Genomic DNA, 22,088 nt, shown 5'->3' on the forward strand with positions numbered 1-22,088 from the left:
AACTTTGCCCCAGGAGGAGAATGGAAATTGTGTGCCAGCGGTGCAGCGGCAGCAAAAGCACACTTCTAGTTAACAGCATTTGGAAGTTAAGAACGGACGTCCCGAACAAATTAAGTTCATAATTAGAGGTACCACTGTGTTACCAAAGTCCACCCCCAATCAGATACAGTGGTACTTTGGGTTGCAAACACTTCAGGTTACAAACATTTGGTTACAGACTCTGCTAACTTGGAAGTAGTACCTTGGGTTAAGAACCTTACCTCAGGATGAGAACAGAAATCTAATGAATAGAGAAGATAGACGAGAGAAAAGATGAAATTATTACAAAGATAAACAAAATAAGCAATATGAAATTTGCATAGATTTAATGAGTGACAAAATTACACAATGAGACTGGTTGGAAGTCAATAATCACAGTATGTTTGTGTCTTGGTTGGTTGGTTGGTAGGTAGGGGTGGTGAAGGTGAGATATGTGCTGTATGTTTTGTATGTAATATATGTAATGTAATGTTAAGTGTATATTGTTTTGTAAAGTATTGATATTTATAATAGAATGTTTTTTGAAAAAAGGAAAATGTTCAGACTCCCGAGAATAGATGGTGGCAGTCTCTAGTTCAGAATAAAACATTTGCCTTAATTGATTGCTAGTTTAAGAATTAAAGTCATATTTCTATTTATAAATTTTAACATTACTCAGTGTGAAAACTCGGTTGTGTTATTTCATATTACTATTATTACTTATGGGATTTCAGACCTGGCCCACTGCTAGAGACTGGAATAAGATAGTCGCTTGTACATTTTTAGAAACAACTGCAAGTGAACTGGGATTTTATTAGCCCAAGTAGAACAGGTCTCTAGCGGTGATTTGCACTCCTTCTCTTTCTCCGATAAATCAGAACACAAGGCAAGGGAGGTTATAATGATGCTCGAATGCCGGGTTAGACATATGTCTAGTAAATGATAGCTGCTGATCTCCCTGGGAGTTTCCATAATGACACACATCTTCTGAAAACATGAAATTCACTATAAAACAGATTGACATAAATAGTCAGAAGTGCAGTCGCAAGAGAAGTCTGCTGACATTTTAATTCCCCCCACCCTCTACATTGCTATACTTCTGTTTAAATCAGCCTGACAACTATCATCCAAAATTTATATACACAAACCTTTGGCTATTGAGCCAAAGAGGCACATGTTTTGTGAACATTTCCACAAGAATTTTTTAAATACACACTCCTTTTGAAAGAATGTAAAAATAAAAATGCTTGCAGGTCTTAGGAGGAAGAGAGATGTGTCACCATTGTCAAGGCAATTAATCCATCTTTCCTTTGCCTCAACACAATTGTGCATAGTTGTTGTTGTTTTTTAATACATTTTTTTTGTAAGCATAAATATTAAGTGGAAAATACACTAGTGCCATTGGCCTGCAGCTGTTTTTATTTTTATTTTTTTTATTAAAGATTTCTTAGTGTACAAAAACATGTGTGTTGTCTCTTTCTTCAAGTTGCGTTTTCTACAATTCAGTTTCATTTGTTGTGAGATGAAACATTAGTGTTATATACAATGTTAGGTTAGTAAGGGGAAAAAGGGAGGGGAAAGTTGAGTGGGGTGGGGTGGTTATGTTTCTATTCTTCTACTTAGTGTATGTGTGGGGTTTTGTGTCAGCGTTACTTGTATGGGTTCTCTTACTATTAGCTTCTTGTGTTTCCTTGGTGGTGAGAGAGGTTGGGGGTGGCCTAGGTTGTGGTTGGTTGTCTTTGGTTGGCTGCAGTGAGGGGTGCGTGGGTGCATTTTTGAATCAGGTTAGCCAGATTGATTTGTATGCTTTTGGTGGATTCTTGTTGTCTTGTTGAGCTGTGTATGTGATAAAGGGGAGCCATACCGGGGTGAAGGTGTCCTCTTCTATTTGTCCCTGTGTCAGTTTCAGTTTATTGGTTAGCTTTTCTAGTAAGGCCGTTTCCCATACAATTTGGTACCATTGGTCCATGCTTACTCCTGACAGGTCTCTCCAGTGTCTGGTTATGAAGTTTCTGGATGCTGAGAGTAGCTCTTTATGATGTGAGTGGTTAATTATTATCTTGGAATATGTTTAGTAGGGCCAGTTCTGGGATGACTTCTAAGTCAAATGTCGCTGGAGATGTGAATCGGGATGCCATCAATCTGCACTGTTATCTGCATACATTCAGCGGGATGCAAATCAGAATGCAATCTGAATGTACATCTCCACTCACTCAGCTAGTCAAGTCAGTATCACAGAGAAAATCTTGCCATGTAGCAGTGGCCTGCAACAAAAAGCACCAGCAAGGTGTGACACAACAGGGGTGGTTGGCTCACTTGCTTCAGAACTGGGATGCTTGCTTTCTCTCCATTGCAAAATGAGGATAATTGGAAGGCTTGGTTTACTCACAGTGGCACAATCATGATAAATCAGACAATGATGCAATCACATTACGTGGCAATGTAATACTATGATGCCCTCTCACATTAAAAAATAAAATAAAAATGGTGCCGACGGTGCAACACAGGCTGGTAACATGTAGCAAGGTGGGTGAGGTGGGAAAGAGTATAAGTTTGTGTCCCCCCTCCGCAATCATTGTTGTGCCTGCTGAAATGGCAACTTCTGTAGTGAAAACTAAACCTGTTGAAAAATTAGCATATCACCACCGACAGAGAGATGTACCTACATACTGCAATAGCATTTGCTAATCTGTTTGCTTTGTTGCTCTTCTCTTGCAACACATTTTTTAAAAAATTATCCCCCCAAAAATTGGAGAACTTTTTTGCCCTACCTTCTTTCTAAAAAAAGAAATATGCTTCATTCTGCCTTGCTTAATCTTTTAAAATTGCTAAGTAATTCACATTACTCAATTCTATGATGGATGTACCAGATGAAAACTCCCTCTTAAAACACATTTGTTTGTAAGTAAGCCCTCGTGGTTTCAATGGAACTAACTTGCAAGTATGGGTGCTTACAATAAACTCTTAACTTGAATTGTTATTTTTACACGGCTTACCCATCTGCAAATCTGTTAAGTCTAATATTAGTCAGTCCTTTCCTTTCCTGTCCAGTCCTTTCCAAATTGATGCCAATGGCTATTGTTGAGTTCTTAGGTCATTAGTACAGTTACATAATGCATTTAATATAATATTACAATAAACAATGCATGTTCCAAATACTTGCAAATGTAGCAAAAATAAATTGAACAAAAATATTTTAATTGAGTTATTTCCTCTGAAAAGACTTGTAAAAAAGGTCAACTTCAAAACACATAAAAGTTTTAAAAAATAGGGAAAAGGCTGTTTTACTGCAGGAAGGATGGAGATTTTGCAATACTCTAATGGAAATTTGTTAATTAAATAGCTTGAGGCAACTGAGCAAGCAACGGTGGTAAAGAACCAAGCCAGTTAATCAAATTGATTCCCTGCTTGTCAGAATTGTAAAAGCAGATAGCACTGGAATGTGTTTTTTCATGTTGTGCAATTTCCACATTAACCTACAAATTTCCATTTTCTCCATCATAGCATTTGTTATGATGGTTCCACAGAATAAGAGATAAAGCAGACAGAGATGTTATTCTTATTGAACATCTTTCTCAGACAGCGCAAGTAATCAGCATTATCTTAGTATCTACAGAGCATGAAATTAATGTAATTTCTCTGCTTCCTTTTGCTACATAATGAAATTTCACATTTTAAGACATATACATGGTTCCAGAATGTGGTGTCACTACTAGCAGCATAACTTTCATCAATATTCCATACATGCATGCACAAAATGTCTTTAAATTAAGTAGAAATTCTAATACTCCACAGCTGCTAGTACAGGAAAATGGAGCATCTCCACCCCCATCGTTCAGCCCGAACACTGAGATCCGGCACCAAAGGCCTTCTGGCAGTTCCCTCATTGCGAGAAGTCAGGTTACAGGGAACTAGACAGAGGGCCTTCTCGGGAGTGGCTCCCGCCCTGTGGAACGCCCTCCCACCAGATGTCAAGGAAATAAACAACTATCCTATTTTTAGAAGACATCTGAAGGCAGCCCTGTTTACGGAAGTTTTTAATATTTAATGCTGTATTGTTTTTAACACTCGATTGGGAGCTGCCCAGAGTGGCTGGGGAAACTCAGCCAGGTGGGCGGGGTATAAATAATAATTTATTATTATTATTATTATTATTATTATTATTATTATTATTATTATTATTATTATTATCACCATCATCTTACATATAAGAACACCTTATAAATGCAGGTAGATATTTTTCTGTCAAGAAAAAGTGTAGTGTTTTCCTATTCTAGAGAAAGAGGGAAGTTTTGGAACACACAAGTGGATATTTTAAAGGTCTAACAGCCTATATTTCCATGCTTTACTTTACTGCATATTTTTTGTTTTTAATTCTCTGCTGAGGTTCTCACCAAAGAGTACTTGCCTCAATCTTGGCTCTTGGCACCCAGGAATTCTCCTTTTATACTTACTTTCCTTGCCTCCTCAACTCTTGTACCAACACTAAGTGTACATTTTCTTTCTGCTTCAAGCTATTTTGGTTTCTATTATATCTCCTCTTACATATTTCTGTTAAAATAGCTCCTTCAGAATTATGACTAAATTGTCAAGAGCAGAAACATAAGATTCATTTTACCAGAACTGTGTCCTATCATACTTTTGTAGCACTATTACAAGATCATTTTTCCTGCAAGTGCTATCATGGTTTCAAAACCTACTATGTGTGAATCGACTTCTCAGTTGGATGATACTATGCCTTGAGACGTGATAACATTGCATAAAAAGATTTTGCAGCTGCCTTACAAATTCATCATTCCTCAAAATTAAGTGCTTTGTGAGGATTAAATAAATAATTTATGCATCACTTAACTACAAAAGTCTCTTGTCCAATATGTCAGATAAATAGCTTTGAAGCCAAGCACCTAACGCTTCTATTTCCTAATATATTACAATTAACACTTTTGTATTGGAAAAGTGAGAAAAATGTATTCTCACATTTTCTAAAAATATATATATATACCTAGAAAAGGTAAAGTACAGAATATCACTAGCAAAATGGTTTGTGCTTTCTGGAATATGGAAGCAAGCTGCTGAACTCTCTACTGAGAACATAAATGTTTTATAACAAAGGGAAACACTGAAAACAAATTATTGTCTAAGATAATCTAATAAACGCTTCTGGTACACTTTGTGAGACAGAAGGAAAGATTAAAGTTGCATTCAAGAATGTAATTAGTACTGTGGATTGCTGTACAGAATTAAATTGAAAGACGATGAAAAGTTATCAGGGTTCCCCTACCACCATTGTTCTGCTAGCTAGGGGTATTTTAAAGATGATCATTGGTTTGCAAGTATAGAATCCACTTACATTACTTAGAATTCTTACATAGTTTTCATTAGATTAATGGACAGTGACATCTACTTCCTAATTTGCTTCATGATTTAACAACTGTGGACAACTGAAAACATATTTTAACTACTATTTCAGGGATGTTTGGCAGACGGGGGAATTAAATGCTTCACTGATCTGAAATGAAATCTGTGAGGTACAGCACAACCCTATGCATGGGGTGTTTTTTTTTAAGCAGAAGCAAGTCTCAATGGAGCTTACTCTCAAGTAGAGTGCATAGAATTGCTCTTTTGTCCTGCATTATGACTGTAATAAAATTATAGTTTTGCATAAATGTCTGTTGTTGTTGTCTAGTCGTTTAGTCGTGTCCGGCTCTTCGTGACCCCATGGACCAGAACACGCCAGGCACTCCTGTCTTCCACTGCCTCGCACAGTTTGGTCAAACTCATGCTGGTAGCTTCGAGAACACTATCCAACCATCTCGTCCTCTGTCGTCCCCTTCTCCTTGTGCCCTCCATCTTTCCCAACATCAGGGTCTTTTCCAGGGAGTCTTCTCTTCTCATGAGGTGGCCAAAGTATTGGAGCCTCAGCTTCACAATCTGTCCTTCCAGTGTGTACTCAGGGCTAATTTCCTTCAGAATGGAGAGGTTTGATCTTCTTGCAGTCCATGGGACGCTCAAGAGTCTCCTCCATCACCATAATTCAAAAGCATCAATGTAATTCAAAAGCATCAATGCATAAATGTCTATAACTGGCCTATTTGGTAAGTCAAGTCGCTTACTGAGAGCAGTTTTAAAGAGTTATGCGGGGCAAACTAGATGTGTCATCAATCATATCATTAGCCTTGTGTGATCATTGTTGTTTTTATGTAACAGCCATGGGGGTACGATGGATGACCTAGATCAGGTTCATGGTGTGCATGTGAGAGTGTGAGAGGTGGCATGCCATCCAACTTTTGGAAACCCAAAACCAGGATGCACGTGTTCCAGAACATGCTCCTGGGCAAGTCCCCTCACTTTGCCTCATGGGTGGGCCGGTCCTGATTTGATATGTCCGTAGGCTCTTGACTTCCATTTGCAAGAAATGAAACTCTCCAGTTTCACCAAGTGGAACTTGGTGACTGACTTTCAGCTTTTGGAGTTGAAGGTTAGCTTTTCTTCTAACACATTCATGGTTGAGAACACCATTCACGGTTGTAAGAGGTTGTAAGAAGTTCACCACAATCCAATAAACATGTGGTTTGGCTAGCAGCCATATAGTAATATGGAATTAAAAGGGTTGGCTTCCTTTTGTGGTATTTCCTGCACTTCCCTAAAAAGTTCAGTTGTTGACACTTGGTAGAATTTCACAGAATTTATCAAACCACTGGTTATAATTGCATCTACAAGATGTAAAGCACCAATTCTATGAACATCAGCTGTGTATTCAGTTGAATTAAAGCAAGGCAAGAAAGTCAGTTTTTGTTTCAATAGCAAAAGCCTAAGCATGACCTCCTGTTGTATCTAAGCAAGAAAGACAAATTAAATGCTATTTGCATAAGAAAGCAGGAAGCTTCTGGTGAAAGCTACACTGCCTCAGTAATCATGGGAAAACACAACTTTTTATAACAGTCGCAGAAGCCTTAGTTTCCTCTTGTGTCCCTTGGTTTTTGGCTGAGACTGAGGTTAACTTCCGCTCCGCCACAACTTTTCTATAATAGGATAATAATTTATTAGATTTCTATACCTCCCTCCATCCATGGGTTCCAGATTGGTTTACAATATAAAAACACAAACATACATAACATAGTAACAAACAAAAGCAATATACCCTCCTCCAGTTTAAAAGGCCACAGCTTGTTCAATTAGCCAATGGCCTGGGAGAAGAGGAATGTTTTTGCATCGTGCCTAAAGATATGTAATGAAGGCGCCAAGCGAGCCTCCCTGGAGAGAACATTACCCAAACAGGGAGCCACAGCAGAAAAGGCTCGTTTTCATGTTGCGACCCTCTGGAACTCTCATGGAGAAGGAACATGAAGAAGAGCCTCAGGTTATGACTGCAGTGGCTGGGTCAGTTCATATGGGGGGCAGCCCTTGTTGGTAGGCTTTTAGCATGCTTATGGACTGCACATTCAAGATACATAGAACCCTGCTTCAAGTAGCAAAACACCACACCAATGGATTATGATGCCCCTGTTCTGTGCAACAGCTTTCCTGATGATATATGACAGGCATCCATAACCTGCACTTTTCAGGTGGAAGGATTCATAAGGTAACACAAAACAGGTGTAGTTTGATGAGGTCACTTGCATACTGAACATAGCTGTCAATGTTTTCCCTTTTTTAAAGGGAAATTACCTTATTCCAAATAGGATTCCTTGCAAGAAAAGGGAAAAGTTGACAGCTATGATACTGAAGGACTATATTAGCTATCAGTGATTTGCATTTCGAGCAAAGGTAATATATTATTAGGCCAGTGTTGTGTATTTCACTGGAGTAATATGTGGAGACATGGCTTAAAATGCCACTCATCTATGAAGTGATGACCATATCTGGTGCAAAGTATAAGTGTTGTTGAACCAACTGGAAATAGTGCTGCTAGTGCTATCAACTTCAATTCTTATGTAAACGGACAATTACCAGAGTCAGGAAGCTATTTAGAAAATGTCGGGGGTTTTGAGGAGATAGCAAGAAGGAACAACAAAAATTGGCAAAATAAATACAAGCAGAAAATAAGAAGAGATGCAGAAAGGAAGTATCAGGTCTTAGAGATTGTATAGGCAATATAATAATCTCTTGGCCTTATTTCTTGATTATGTAAAGATCCTATGTTTTACACAATTTCAAAGTCTCTTCAATCACATTGTAAGATACTATATCCACATTTACATGCTATAAATATAAGAACAAAAGGACTTCTTCCACAAATAAAACTCCAAAGGCATACTCAGTCCAAAAGAATAGTTTAATTGGGCTAGGCGTAGAAACCTTTGTCTCCTAAGAGGAAATGGCTATGCCCAAGAGATGACTTTGTATCTGAACACCTCAGCTGAGGTGTCTTGAGATTTTAATCATTTAGGAACTGTAGACAATGAGTTAATCCACTTGCATATTATCCAGTTGCAGGTCTGAACACCAAGGAAAGGAAAAGATCTGCAGGTGTGCAGTAGAAGTCCTTAGGCTATAAAAGGAGCTGTAACGCAGATCTGCCAATGCTTCGCGACCTGAGGGGAAATTTTGTCCTCTCTTGAATGCATGCTGAAATCCTGTGCAAAGACTATGTATAATAATTCTTTAGCAGGGTTTTTATCTCCCATGTTTGTATGCAGAACAAAGATTAGGAAGGAAGACCTAGGTCACAGACAGTTTGAGCATGACTGCACCCCAGTAATATATTGGGCCTCTAAGCTAATTTAGTCACTTCTTTTGCACCTTTTTTGTGAATGTCTCCAGAAAAAGTTGAAATAGAGTATCAGCCTAACTGCTTTCTGATTTATAGGATGGTGACTTGGACCACTACTGAAGCACTTAAAGGTCCAGCCCACCCACCACACTAAGCCCAAACTATGGCAGTAAATGCACAATCATGCAGGTAAAGAGGTAAAGGACCCCTGACAATTAAGTCCAGTCACGGACGACTCTGGGGTTGTGGTGTTCATCTCACTTTACTGGCCAAGGGAGCCAATGTTTGTCCGCAGACAGTTTTTCCGGGTCATGTGGCCAGCATGACTAAGCTGCTTCTGGTGAAACCAGAGAAGTGCATGGAAATGCCATTTACCTTCCCGCTGGAGCAGTACCTATTAATCTACTCACACTTTGATGTGCTTTCGAACTGCTAGGTTGGCAGGAGCTGGGACCGAGCAACGGGAGCTCACCCCATCACAGGGATTTGAACTGCCGACCTTCTGATTGGCAAGTCCAGAGGCTCAGGCTCAGTGGTTTAGACCACAGCGCCACCTGTGTCCCTATCATGCAGGTACTCACAATAAAAAACACACTTGTTTCACACTTCCCCTGTTCCTCCTGACTCAACTTTAGAAAATTATTCATTCATTTTCATAAGGAATCCAACAGAAGAGATGAGAAAGTTCCTCTCTAGTTTCACATTCAGGGACTGAACTTCACGTTTTGTTTTTAGGAAGGGGAAATCTAAGTACAAGACCAAATACAGAACACTCCCTGATCTCTTCACGCTTTTAGTAGCTAAGATTTAATCTATGTGGGAGTACATTTTTGCCCAGTTGATTCAGTTTGCATTGTAAAGACAGTTTGCTTATTTATAATAACAGTCATAAAATATCAAATAGTACACTTACCTGAATAGGACCAGTCAACCTCTTCAATAATTTTGCGTTGCTGTCTAATGTATCCAGAAACAAATTCTAAAATAAACGAGCAATAATAAAACATGTCAGCATCAAGTAGTACAGAGACAGAATAGAAAAGAAACAGCATCAGTGTCAATGTGCTACCTTTGTTCTATATTCACACAATATCGAAACGTAATTAACATAAGTTGTGCAGTGGTAAATTCTGAAGTGCAGGCAGTCTTCATGACAAACCACACACTCATAGCCAAGCTTCTAAGGCTATGCAGCAAAAATGAATTTTTGACATACAGTATCTGTTTATTTTATTTAAATCTTTTTATGCCCCATTTAATAATTCAAAAATCCCCAAGCAGCGTGCAGTCTAAAAAACAATATATTTTAAAACAATGCTGTATATTTTTAAAATACGCAACCTAGAACCAGTAAGACAGCAATATAAAGGAGCATAAAAACATATGAAAGTGAATAAAACAGAAATTCGGAAGATTCAAACACATAAAACAGGGGCCAATTTCATGGGTCAGGGAAAGCCTGGGCTAAAAGAGAAGCTTTCGCAAGAAACCTGATGCACCTGATTGGTTCAGCAAAGGGCATTCCACGATACAGGGGCAACAGCAGAAAATGCCCATTTATGGATTTCTGCACTATGAGATTCTGCATGGGGCAGTGCCATAAAAAGAATTTCCCAAGATGCCCAAACTGATCTTACAGGTCTATGCAGGGGCAAGCAATATTTGTTCACTCCTTTCTCTTTGCTTATCTAGGCTGATGAATAGTTCCGGTATACTCAAAAGCTTGCTCATTGTTTTGTGACTGTTTAATTGATCATCATAAAGGGGTGTTTGATTCCCCCCCCCCCCGAATTGCTGATCATAAGCCAGCAATTTCAGGTTGTACAATTATTATTATTTATTTTTCATTTTCATACCACTTTATTTTTTTTAAGAGAGAGAAAATCTCAAAGTGGTTTGCAACACATTAAAACATCAAGTAAAAGAAACCCAGAACAAAACATTACTGAAGAAAGTCAAATATAAAATATACATTCAGAGCAACATAAATAAGTAATAGGAAACAAAAATATCATCTTAAAGATTTAAAAACAAAACAGTACAAAGGAGGTCAAAGTTGATTTGGTACTCGTAAACAACAAACCTGCTTCCCCTCAACTCATCCCCCAAGGTCATATAATGTCTCCACAAATAAATTAATTCTCCACAAACTGCTGAAGCTGTATAACCTCCCTGCAAACTTTGTGCAAACAAATAAGGATAAACAGGTAAAAGTGTAGAGGAAACAGGAAGTCTGGATGTTTGAAACAGACAGCTTGAAGAACAGCAAATAAGCTGTTTTGATAGAAATTTACAGAATGTTCTAAAGGAATTTTTTAATTCAATATCTCACCTATAGTGGCAGTGAAATAAATAAAAAAAGTGGAAGCTTACGGGTGCCCAGGTCACCTTCTGTTGGATAGTTATCATTAGGGGAAAACGTAACAGGATTCTGCTTGGCAGAGCATCTCAACATGCAGACATACAGAGAGAGAGAAGAGCTATGAAGAGGCAAAGACTGCTTAGTTTAGCACAAACCTTTCCAAACATTCCTTGTAGGCCTTCCCTTGTGTGTAATGAACATGTTTCAACAATTAATATATTTAGCTATAATTGGCATAATAGCTGTGGTTTGTGTTGGCATAGTTACAATGGCACTCTCTTATTTGGCAAGTGAGGCAAACTCATACTGCTAAATGCCTGTCAGTTATAATTTCTTTAGGATCCATAAATTGGGCTGTTAATTTAATTAATAACTAGATTAAGCTAAATATTTAATTTAGGCTAAATATTAATTTAATTAAAACTAGGAAGTTTTTCCATGATAAAGCTCAGAAACTGAAAGGAGCACATTAATCTAGCTGCTCTTGGAGGAAGCTGATTTTCTAGAAAGTTTAGGCCCTGTTTTGTCGCAGAAACTGATTTGGTGGCCCTGGATGACCTCTGTCGGGAGAGAGACAGGAGACATGTGTCCCTGTTAACTTTCCTTGACTTCGCAGCAGCTTTTGATACCATCAACCATGGTATCCTTCTGGAGCAGCTGTCCAAATTGGGGTGAGTGGCACTGGGTTGAGTATATAGTACCACTACTGACCCAACTACACAGGCTGCCAGGCCAATTCAAAGTGCTGGTTCTGAACTATAAAGCCTTAAACGGCTCAGGACTACAATACAGTGGTACCTTGGGTTACAAACGCTTCGGGTTACAGACTCCAGTAACCCGGAAGACGTACCTCAGGTTAAGAACTTTACCTCAGGATGAGAACAGAAATTGCCCGGTGGTTGTGCGGTGGCAGCAGGAGGCCCCATTAGCTAAAGTGGTACCTCAGGTTAAGAACGGATCTCCAGAACAAATTAAGTTCTTAACCAGAGGTACCACTGTACCTCAAGGACCGGCACTCCTCATATGAAGCAACCCAGACCCTTTGATCATCTTCTGAAGCCCTTCTTCGTGTTAGTTCCAAAGAGTGGCAAGACAAAAACAAATCTTTTCTTCAGTGGCTCCCTGTTTGTGGAATCCTCTCCCCAGGGAGACTCGCCTGGCACCTTTACATATCTTTAGGTAGCAGGTGAAAACGTTTCTCTACAATCGGGCCCTTGTCTTATTAACATTCTATGTTCTTTTAAAATGTGTTTTTGGGAGGGTGGTTATTGGTTATTGTTTGGGTTTGGTTTTATCATGTATTTTGTGTTATCATTTTGTATGTTTATGTTGCGATCTTCAGATAAACAGTGGTACAGTGGTACCTCGGGTTAAGTACTTAATTCGTTCCGGAGGTCCGCTCTTAACCTGAAGCACAACTTTTGCTAATGGGGCCTCCTGCTGCCGCTGCGCTGCCGGAGCAAGATTTCTGTTCTCATCCTGAAGCAAAGTTCTTAACCCGAGGTACTATTTCTGGGTTAGCGGAGTCTGTAACCTGAAGTGTATGTAACCTGAAGTGTATGTAACCCAAGGTACCACTGTATAGAAATTTAATTAATAATATAAGATAGTTTATGAAGAGTGCTGCTGCTATGCACTTTAGTCCAAAGTAATTCCATTAATAAAATGACATGGGGAACATAAACTGAAATTTCGTTTGATATTATAGGAATATTTTAAGTCAGCAGAAATATGGCAACGCAGGTGATGCACTTGTGGTAACAGGAACATACTCTATCAGTGTGTTTTGTTTTAAAACAAACTTTTAGTCAATTAATTTTTATTGTATTTTAAAACAAACTTAAATGGTGTGCATTTAGGCTACTAAATGGGAGTGGCTAGAGGGAGAATGTCTTGCCAGTGGTTAAACAACTACTCTGTATGCCAGCCCTTAGCCAGACAAAATTCAATGTGAAAGCGGTTCAAATTCAAAAATGCACTTTTAAAATAAAACTGATTAAACAAATTTAATTGCCTAAGTTCATTGGTTACCCATTTGTTTTCGAGCTCAATGTAAAGTTCTTATCCTAACTTTTAAAGTCCTGAATGGTCTAGGTTCAGAGTTTTTGCAAGACCAACTGTACCCATATGAACCTTACCAGGGCCCTAATATTAACCTCAGAGATCCTGCTGTCTGGCTCTCCACTGAAGTCAGCTAGGCTAGGAGATACTGCGGAAAAGGACTTTTCAATGGTTTTTCTACTCTTGTAGACTTCTCTCCACCAAGAGCTCCAGTTTGCCCCGCTTCCTAAATTCATTCCGCCAAGCTTTTTATTGATCTTATTGCTGCCCCCATGTGTGCTTTTAATCTGATGTTGTGTTTATTATGTTTCTTTACTGCAAGCTAACTTGGGAGGGCTTGTCCTAAAGGTGGGTAGAAATATATTTTTAAATTGACAAAGGGTGATTTTGGAGCAGGTATGATGCACACATATATTCCAGAACTTTGCTTCATGAAAGCTCAAATGTGCACCCAATGAGGCAGTTGCAACAAGACCCCACCACAAACCTCAGCTCATGTATCTTCCCCACCTGAGCTTCCCACTAGCAGGTGAAGAGTCCAACTGCGTGGAATCTGTTTCTGTACCACTGACTTCAATCCTCTCCTGGTCCTGGAAGACAGTGGAGCAGGAGAGTTGTGGGCAGGAAGAGGAGGTGTGGAAGACCCTGACTCTACACCAGGCTTACTTATTTCTCCCTCCTTCTGCATGGGGGCTTCACTCTTCTGTCCTGCAGCTTCTCCCAGGCTCCCCCAGATCACTGATATCTTCGTCCAAGTCAGTCTCCAGTCTTGCTTCTCCTGGTGCCCACTTATTGGTATCCAGCCACAACTCCTCAGTTTCCAGTGAGTCCCAGACACATGCCTTTGGTGGCTTCAGTCCCACCAAATATGGACAGACAAAGTAACAACTATACACTGTTACTGTTTCAACACTGCTCACCCACAGGCAACTGCTAGGCTTATAAATACAGTGGTACGTCGGGTTACATACGCTTCAGGTTACAGGCGCTTCAGGTTACAGACTCCGCTAACCCAGAAATAATACCTTGGGTTAAGAACTTTGCTTCAGGATGAGAACAGAAATTGCACGGTGGCAGCGGGAGGCACCATTAGCTAAAGTGGTGCTTCAGGTTAAGAACAGTTTCAGGTTAAGAACAGACCTCCGGAACGAATTAAGTTCTTAACCCGAGGTACCACTGTACACATTGAGTCTGAGCACAGAGCACAGCAAGTTAATATTACAGAATCAAAACAGAGGTAAATGAAGAAATCCAAATTTATCCGTAAACCTTCAGAAAGTGAGATAAATACGCTACCTTGAGGGCCCTTGGTCTATACAGGGTGCTACTAAAGCCATACAAAATATAACCAAAATCTAAAAGATTATAGGGACCCCACAGTGCTATCAAAACTCGGGTAATTTTTCTCTACAAAGGTACAGTATTTGAAACAACCAACATAGACATAAACTTTGTTTTTCAGTACTATGCCACCCTTTTACTAACACTACAGCAAAAACATTTACAACATCTCATGGTACTGACATAACAAGAAAAGTCTCATTTTGGTTTGTTGAACCAAATAATGGAAGCCATGACCTTTCTTCAATTGTCATATTGTACTCTATTTATCCCTCTATTTAAACAGGAAGCTCTTCGGTGTAGAGACACTCTCTTACAGGCTTCAGATTAGCTAACTGTAAACAGAAAGGTCATAGCAGTGTTGCACTAAGCTATCCATGTTCCACAGTCAGATAGAAATAGTCTTGGAAAGACCCAAGAACTTTCTGCAACTAGAAAATGGAACCTTTATTGAGAAAGTGTGGGGACATACCATTACGGTTTTGTAAACAGCAACTATGAGGATCAGCTAGATCTAGGAGAGAATTTTGATCCACTCCAGCCCATACCCCCCCCCAGATACCCTCTGTCCCATCAAACCAGTTGTCAGGATGGAATGTAAACCGCAGTTTAGTCCACAGTTGGCTGGCTGGTTCAATTATATTTTGGGGTTTTACCTCCATCTGGAAGCATGCTATGTTATATGCATGGCAAAGCCCTACAAATTCTTAGGGTGTGTTCATATGACTGCTTTAGCATACAGCTGTGCTTTTGCTTGTGCATTTCACAGCTCCCCACCACCACCAAGCTGTTCACATCAGTAGACCTTTATTGAAGGTGAAGGGACCCCTGACCATTAGGTCCAGTCGTGACCGACTCTGGGGTTGCGGCGCTCATCTTGCTTTACTGGCCGAGGGAGCTGGTGTACAGCTTCCGGGTCATGTGGCCAGCATGACTAAACCGCTTCTGGCGAACCAGAGCAACGCACGGAAACACAGTTTACCTTCCCGCCAGAGCGGTACCTATTTATCCTCTTGCACTTTGACGTGCTTTCGAACTGCTAGGTTGGCAGAAGTCCAACATGTATTAAAAATATTAAAACACTACTGCTAGGTTAGCAGGAGCAGGGACCAAGCAATGGGAGCTCACCCCGTCGTGCGGATTCGAACCGCCGACCTTCTGATCAGCAAGCCCTAGGCTCTGTGGTTTAACCCACAGCGCCACCTGCGTCCCTAGACCTTTATTAGGAAAGGCTTAAGGACTGCAATCGCTGTGAAGATGGTTTGAGAAGCCACACCATCAAAGGGTATCGTTTTATAACAAAGCAAAGGATGCATATGTATTTTGGGTAACATCCTCTGAACACAGATTAAAAACCCAGTGCAGGAAATAGGAGTGTGGGGATCCAGCCTCAGTCTTTGCAAGCTACCTCAAAGTTCACTCTCTTCTTCTTGAGGCAGCATGCTGGAAATATAATGCCAGAAACACTGATGAACAGCCAGAATATCAGTCGAGTAGGAATGAAACTGGTCTTATGAGACATGCTTATGTTTTTACTTTATGTCAATTGGATGCAAATGGAAAATTAGATGTTTATCTGACCCCCTTTTCTCCGCCAACTTTTCAGTACATTTCTCAAATCAATTATCTCATTCAGCCTGACAGCAAAAATAAAAGTGGGTGGGGGGTTGAAAAACCCCTATTTAACTATTTGTGCTGGTGAAATATTGTGCAGATCATAATGCAGAGAGAGGAGATCCAGGAGTCAATACGGAGGAGAATTTATTTAAGCAATGCAATACACATTTTATAATGTGGCCACAGATCTGGTTAAAAAATCAACAACCACTGCCACTTCTGAAATAGAAATCTTTTACTCTTCACTGCTCTGATTAACTTGGCTATATGAATGCAAAACAGGTCTTGACAGCTTTCCATGAAAACAGCCAACCCTTTTCATGGGTTAACACCATTGTAACTTCCCTTTATACTTTGAACAGATTGCCATGGACACAGATTCAGAACCCAACCATTCACACCAGGTCTCTGAAAGTTTACACAAGTCTACAGAGTGAACAAAGCCAATAGTTTACTAGCACAATCTTTCTGATATATCTTCTGCAACATCTCCCGCTGTCTCTGAAGACAAAGTTAGTTAAATTATTAATATTAACCAACATGAAAGGTTTGTAATTTTCTCTGAAGTTCATAACACCTAGTTGTATCGAGGTGATAATATATTTCTCAAATTATACCATATTTTGATAAATAAAAATTGTGGTATTTGATGTGTTCTGCTTAATAAATAATGCTTTTTGTCATATATGTGAGGAGACAAAGCTCTATAGTTGCTGTTTTAGTGGGATATTCACTGCTGGGAAACAGAAAAACCTGCAAATTTTTGAGGAAAATAATGACGGTGACCACTTGAAGGTGGGGTGAAAGGTGAGCCATAGGTGAGACAATATTGCTTCTGGACACTATATGTGTGTTAATACAGGAGTAATGTCTGAAGAAAGAGCTTGTTCTGCAGCAGAAAAACATGTGTTGAGATGCACCCATACGAAGCCCAAGATTTGGTATTTGCATTCAGGTTTCATATTGCTCCTTTTACTTTTCATATTCAGAATTCACCTCTATGTACTTCATCAACAAACAAGCAATTTGTGGTTTTTTTAATTCCCACACAGAAATATTCTGCTTATAGCAAAGCCTCAAAATGTGGAAACGGTGCCAATATTTGCATTATCATAAAAGAGGCATCTTGTTTATTCCTTAACCAAAGCAATCTGGGGCTCTTATTCTACTGAAGTCATTTTCCCTTTTACAAAGCTCATGGGTTTTAATAACGGCTCCTTTTTTTCATCTGGAATCTAATTTTGTAGCATACAAAGCTAATTATGGAGCTAGTGTATTTGTCTTTGATCTCAAAGGCTGGAAATTTACTAGGCTCGGGGTTAATTACTACTTTCTATCACAAGCCTTTAAAAAAAAAAACCTTCATAAGTCAAGGGTAGATGTAACTATTCTAATCATATACCCTCATAGGAACAAAATCCACAGTATACAAAAAAGCCACTAATTAACACGAAGAGCTAAAAAAACACGGAACACAAACAAGCAGCATTTACACCTTCAGAATAGTTCCCTTCTTGATATTAATTGCTAGATCGTGACTTTTAGTAGAGAGAATGCTTGAACTGATGCATTTAACAAAATTTGCATCTATTAACTTCTTGCTTTTCCTATCCAGAGTAGTATCTGGCTTTCTTCCACCTTTGCATAGGCATAATATGTCTTCATTTAAATTTGTTTGAGCAGTTATAATCCGAAGATGGCTCTTAAAATGGCATAAACACCCTGCCTTGGACAGCTGCAGTAAAATTGTACACACGGTTCTGAAGAGCTACTAACTTTGTGTCATAGGCTCCTCCCAACCACAGTCTGCCTGGCTTTCCCCCCACTTTCCCCCATTTCACATCCATTTTCAGCACTGAAAGCTTCCTTTCCCTGGTCCTCTTTCCATTCCTTCTTTCCTCTCATTTATACCCCGAGGGAGTAAATCCAGAGGTTTCTGCCTGTGAAATTACCTTTCTCACTTGATTCTTTCTAGCTGTGAGTTAACCTTTCCCATACAGAGGAAATGTGGATGCCAAAGCAATGCTATAGCCTCAGCAAATATTAATAAAAAGTGGTACAGAGGCTAAATGTTTAGGAGTAAAGAGGGGTGAAGAGCTAATCTCTCAGTTTGCACATCTTGTGTAAGACTTGCCGTATTTTTTGCCCTATAGGACACACTTTTTCCCCTCCAAAAATGAAAGGGAAATCTGTGTGCATCCTATGGGGTGAATACAGGCTTTTGCTGAAGCTTGGAGAGCGAGAGGGGTCGGTGCACACTGACCCCTCTCGCTCTCCAGGCTTCAGGAAGCTATCAGCAAGCCTGGGGAGCCCACAGGAGTTCCCGCAGGGCTCCCTAGGCTGCGGATAGCAGCCTGCCGCCCGGCACGCAGGGTGCCCTGAAGCAGAGCACCCCTTGCGCCGGCAGACATCCACAGTGTGGGGAGCCCTGTGAGAGTTCCCGCAGGGCTCCCCACGCTGCAGATAGCAGCCTGCTGCACGGAGCGCGGGGCGTGCTGAAGCAGAGCGCCCCACGCTTCGGGCAGACATCGGCCAGCCCCACAAGCCTGGGGGACAGCGGTGAGGCGCAGCACCGCCATCCCGCTGTTCCCTGACCTGGTTTTTTTTTGGGGGGGGGGAGGAAAAAATGTTTTCCTTTATTCCCCCCCCCAAAAAAAAAACACCTAGGTGCATCTTTCTAACTAACTGCTTCTTTCAGGTATCCTGACCCTCACCTCTCTTTTGCACCATACTCAGAAAATATGTAGTTACGGGTGGTTTTTTCTTTTTACATTTTAAAAATAAAAATGCATATATATTTTCCCCTGAAACTAGTAAGGAACACAAGTTTATTTTTTAAAAACCAGATATGACCTGCAACAGCATGTGTATTTAGGGACAGCCAGTGCTATCTGGACCCAAAGTATTCGCTTAAGGCCCCAAGAGAGACTGGAAGGAAATCTCAAACCCTTGTAAAAAGATTTTTATTTTTATATGTGTTGGAAGCCACCCAGAGTGCCTGGGGCAACCCAACTTAATTCATTCTGGAGGTCTGTTCTTAACCTGAAACCATTCTTAGCCTGAGATACCACTTTAGCTAATGGGGCCTCCCACTGCCGCAGCGCGGCTGCCATGCAATTTCTGTTCTCATCCTGAGGTAAGGTTCTTAACCCGAGGTACTACTTCCAGGTTAGCGGAATCTGTAACCCAAAGTGTTTGTAACCCGAGGTGTTTGTAACCCGAGGTACCACTGCAATTTTTAACGTATGTTTTGGCATTGTCACCCACAGCTGCAAAGTCATCTAGCTTACGTATAAATGTTCACAAAAGTGTTTCTACCCTCAGTGATATTTATTCCATAAATAAGTGCTAGCAATCAACAACAAGCACTCAGTTCACTCAGATCGTTAGGACCAGCTAAGCAACTGCATAAATTCCCTGAATGAGGCATATTGGCAATACACACAGTGATGCAAGAGCACAAAACACTGTGTTACATAGTGACCGAAACAATATTGCAGGTGAAAAGTATATGGGCAAAAGATTAGATTCAAGCATTGGACAGGCCTTGTTTTCAGTCTTGGCAATGCAAAGCCTATTCTTACCATGTCTGCAGAAAACAAAGGTGCTACTAAATTCATAATAAAAGATGGATCAAGATAGAATTAGATTTGCATGCCTGATATTATGCAGCTGACTTCATTAAGTCATTGGTTTAGTTTTATGAAGCAATGCAATGTTTTGAACAATGTACCTTTCATTCAAAGTAATTTCCAACAAGAAAAGAAAGGGGGTGGCAGTTCCTATGGTAGAGCAGGAAATGACTATAAGGTTATTGACATCTAATGGGGAGCTTATAATAATGTAATGGATAAAAAATCAGGCATGCAAGCTGAATTTTTAAGATTATTGTTTCATTATTAAGTGTCATTATACAGTGCAACCTAATGGCTTCTTTGGAGGAGAAAAATATTTCACGTGGCAATTAATAAATCTAAATTAAAAGATGTCTTATAGTCCTTTTAGGCTTTAAAAAAAAGTGAGTGAAACAGGATCCTGAGGCCAAAGAAAATATAAAATTAGCCAGCTTATATACACTTGGCTTCCACTTATAAGATTCTATCAAGATGTGACTCTTAGATGGCTCTATAATTTTTTTAGTTATTTACAAAATATTTTCCCCACTTTTAAGTCCCAGATGCTCAAAAAGCAGCTAACAAGGGTCATTGTTATATAATCACAGTGTTCTTTAAAAGTTTTATTTGCATCTTCTTCATGTTAGAAAAGCTTGTTTCATGCCTGAAGAGTGTGTGTGTGTGTGTGTGTGTGTGTGTGTGTAAACATTTTTTATAAGGAAAAAGTCTCTGTGTGGTGGACTTCCCAAGTCATTCTTTGTATTTAAAGGTTTCTGTTGCAATTATCACAAGCTTGCATTTCACCACATTCTAGTCACCATTCTAGCCACATTCTAGGCTTTAAAGTTCCTAGTATAATATTTTGTTATAAAAAAAAGTTTTAGCAGACATTTGGGATACAGTGACCAAGTTGGCATGTAAAAACCACTCACTGTAATTCAGACACTGGCGGAGCTTGCGAGGAAAGTAATCAACTTGTGTCAATAATATCTGTTGGCAGGGTGCAATGAACCCTCAATGTGGAGGGGGCACAGGAGGCTGAATGTGGCACTGGGGGATCCTTCTGAGTATGAGAGAGGAACCACCGGCCACTGAAGCCGCTCTGCGCATGGTCTCCTCCCGATGATGTGATAGAACATATGTGCCATGCATCACACATATGACATCACATGTGTGACATGCACCAGGCACATGACAACACACACAAGCAATGCATGCTGGGCCTCCTCAATCCTGGGTATGAGACGGCACTGCACACCTGTGTGGTTGGTCATCAGCATTGGCCTCAGCTGGCTGCAGGGACTGACAAGATTGCCTGACAAAATGTAAAACTTTATTGAGCCAGTTGGAGTCTGGTGGGTGGGTGATGGTTGGGTGGTGGACGTGGTAGGGCTGGGCTTCTGTGGGATCCACCCGCACAGTTGTCCTGCCTGCCCCTTCTCTGTGTTGTGGCTGCCCAGAGGTAGGCAGGCAGCTCATATGTATGGCCTTGCTGTGGAATTATTCATTTGCCATATTCATAGCCAGGAAGGAATTTGCCTGCAGATGCATTGGGCCTGTCTTCCTTGTTGCAATTGCCAGAACCTTTGGCAGAAAAAGGCATTGGATTGAATCCTTAGTCTAAAGCTGGGGTGTTGGGTAGCTAGGTAGTTGCCCCACCCCCGAAATCCAGGATAGAACTCAGGGTACTCCAGTAAAGGGGTCCAAGGCAGGGGTCTGTCCAAAAGCCTAGAGGGGGCTGCTGGGCCATAGAACACTGTGCAAAGTCTTGCAATTTCCTTACAATATGTTCTGAAAAGTTGACCTTAGCTGAAACAATCATTGCATATAACAGTGTGCAGTACTAAGACCATAAATATTGCAGTTTATGATGTGGCTGTTGACTTTTAAATAGAATTGTAAAATTATGGAGCTCGAAGGGACCATGATAGTCAATCGTTTTGTATGACAGGAACTACAGGCAAGTGCTTCCTTGCCATGTCACAGTGCTGTGGGCATGAGAAAAGTTACACCTCCCAAAATCCTCCTTTCTACTCGGCTATTAAATATACAGCACGGACTACATCTGCAGATCCTCCAAGTGTCCCTATTTTTCAGGGAAAGTTCCGGGTTTAAAGAAGTCATCCCGGTTCCTGATTTGATCCCAGAATGACCCGCTTTTCCTTAGGATGTCCCTGTTTTCATTTGAGAGGGTGCAGAGGGTTGGAGGGTGTGGAGTTATGCAACCCCCTGAGCCAAGGAGATAAGCAACTATATAACCTTTAGAAGACATCTGAAGACAGCCCTGGATAGGGAAGTTTAATGTTTTAATATTTTTTATACATGTTTGACTTCTGCCAACCTAGCAGTTCGAAAGCACTTC

At 40.3% G+C, this 22,088-nt stretch overlaps 1 protein-coding gene across 6 annotated transcripts in view; it reads right to left on the minus strand.

The window, feature by feature from the left end:
- The window catches only part of PTPRZ1 (protein tyrosine phosphatase receptor type Z1), a 114,332-nt gene that overhangs the window by 75,438 nt on the left and 16,806 nt on the right, over positions 1–22,088 (minus strand). For all 6 annotated transcript variants that reach the window (XM_082239392.1, XM_082239390.1, XM_082239391.1 and 3 more), the window contains exon 2: positions 9,645–9,710. In XM_082239392.1, the coding sequence (XP_082095518.1) occupies positions 9,645–9,710 (66 nt within the window). The remainder of the gene's footprint in view (positions 1–9,644; positions 9,711–22,088) is intronic.

This window comes from Podarcis vaucheri (genome assembly GCF_965113315.1).
Source record: "Podarcis vaucheri genome assembly, chromosome: 10".
Lineage (NCBI taxonomy): Eukaryota > Metazoa > Chordata > Lepidosauria > Squamata > Lacertidae > Podarcis > Podarcis vaucheri.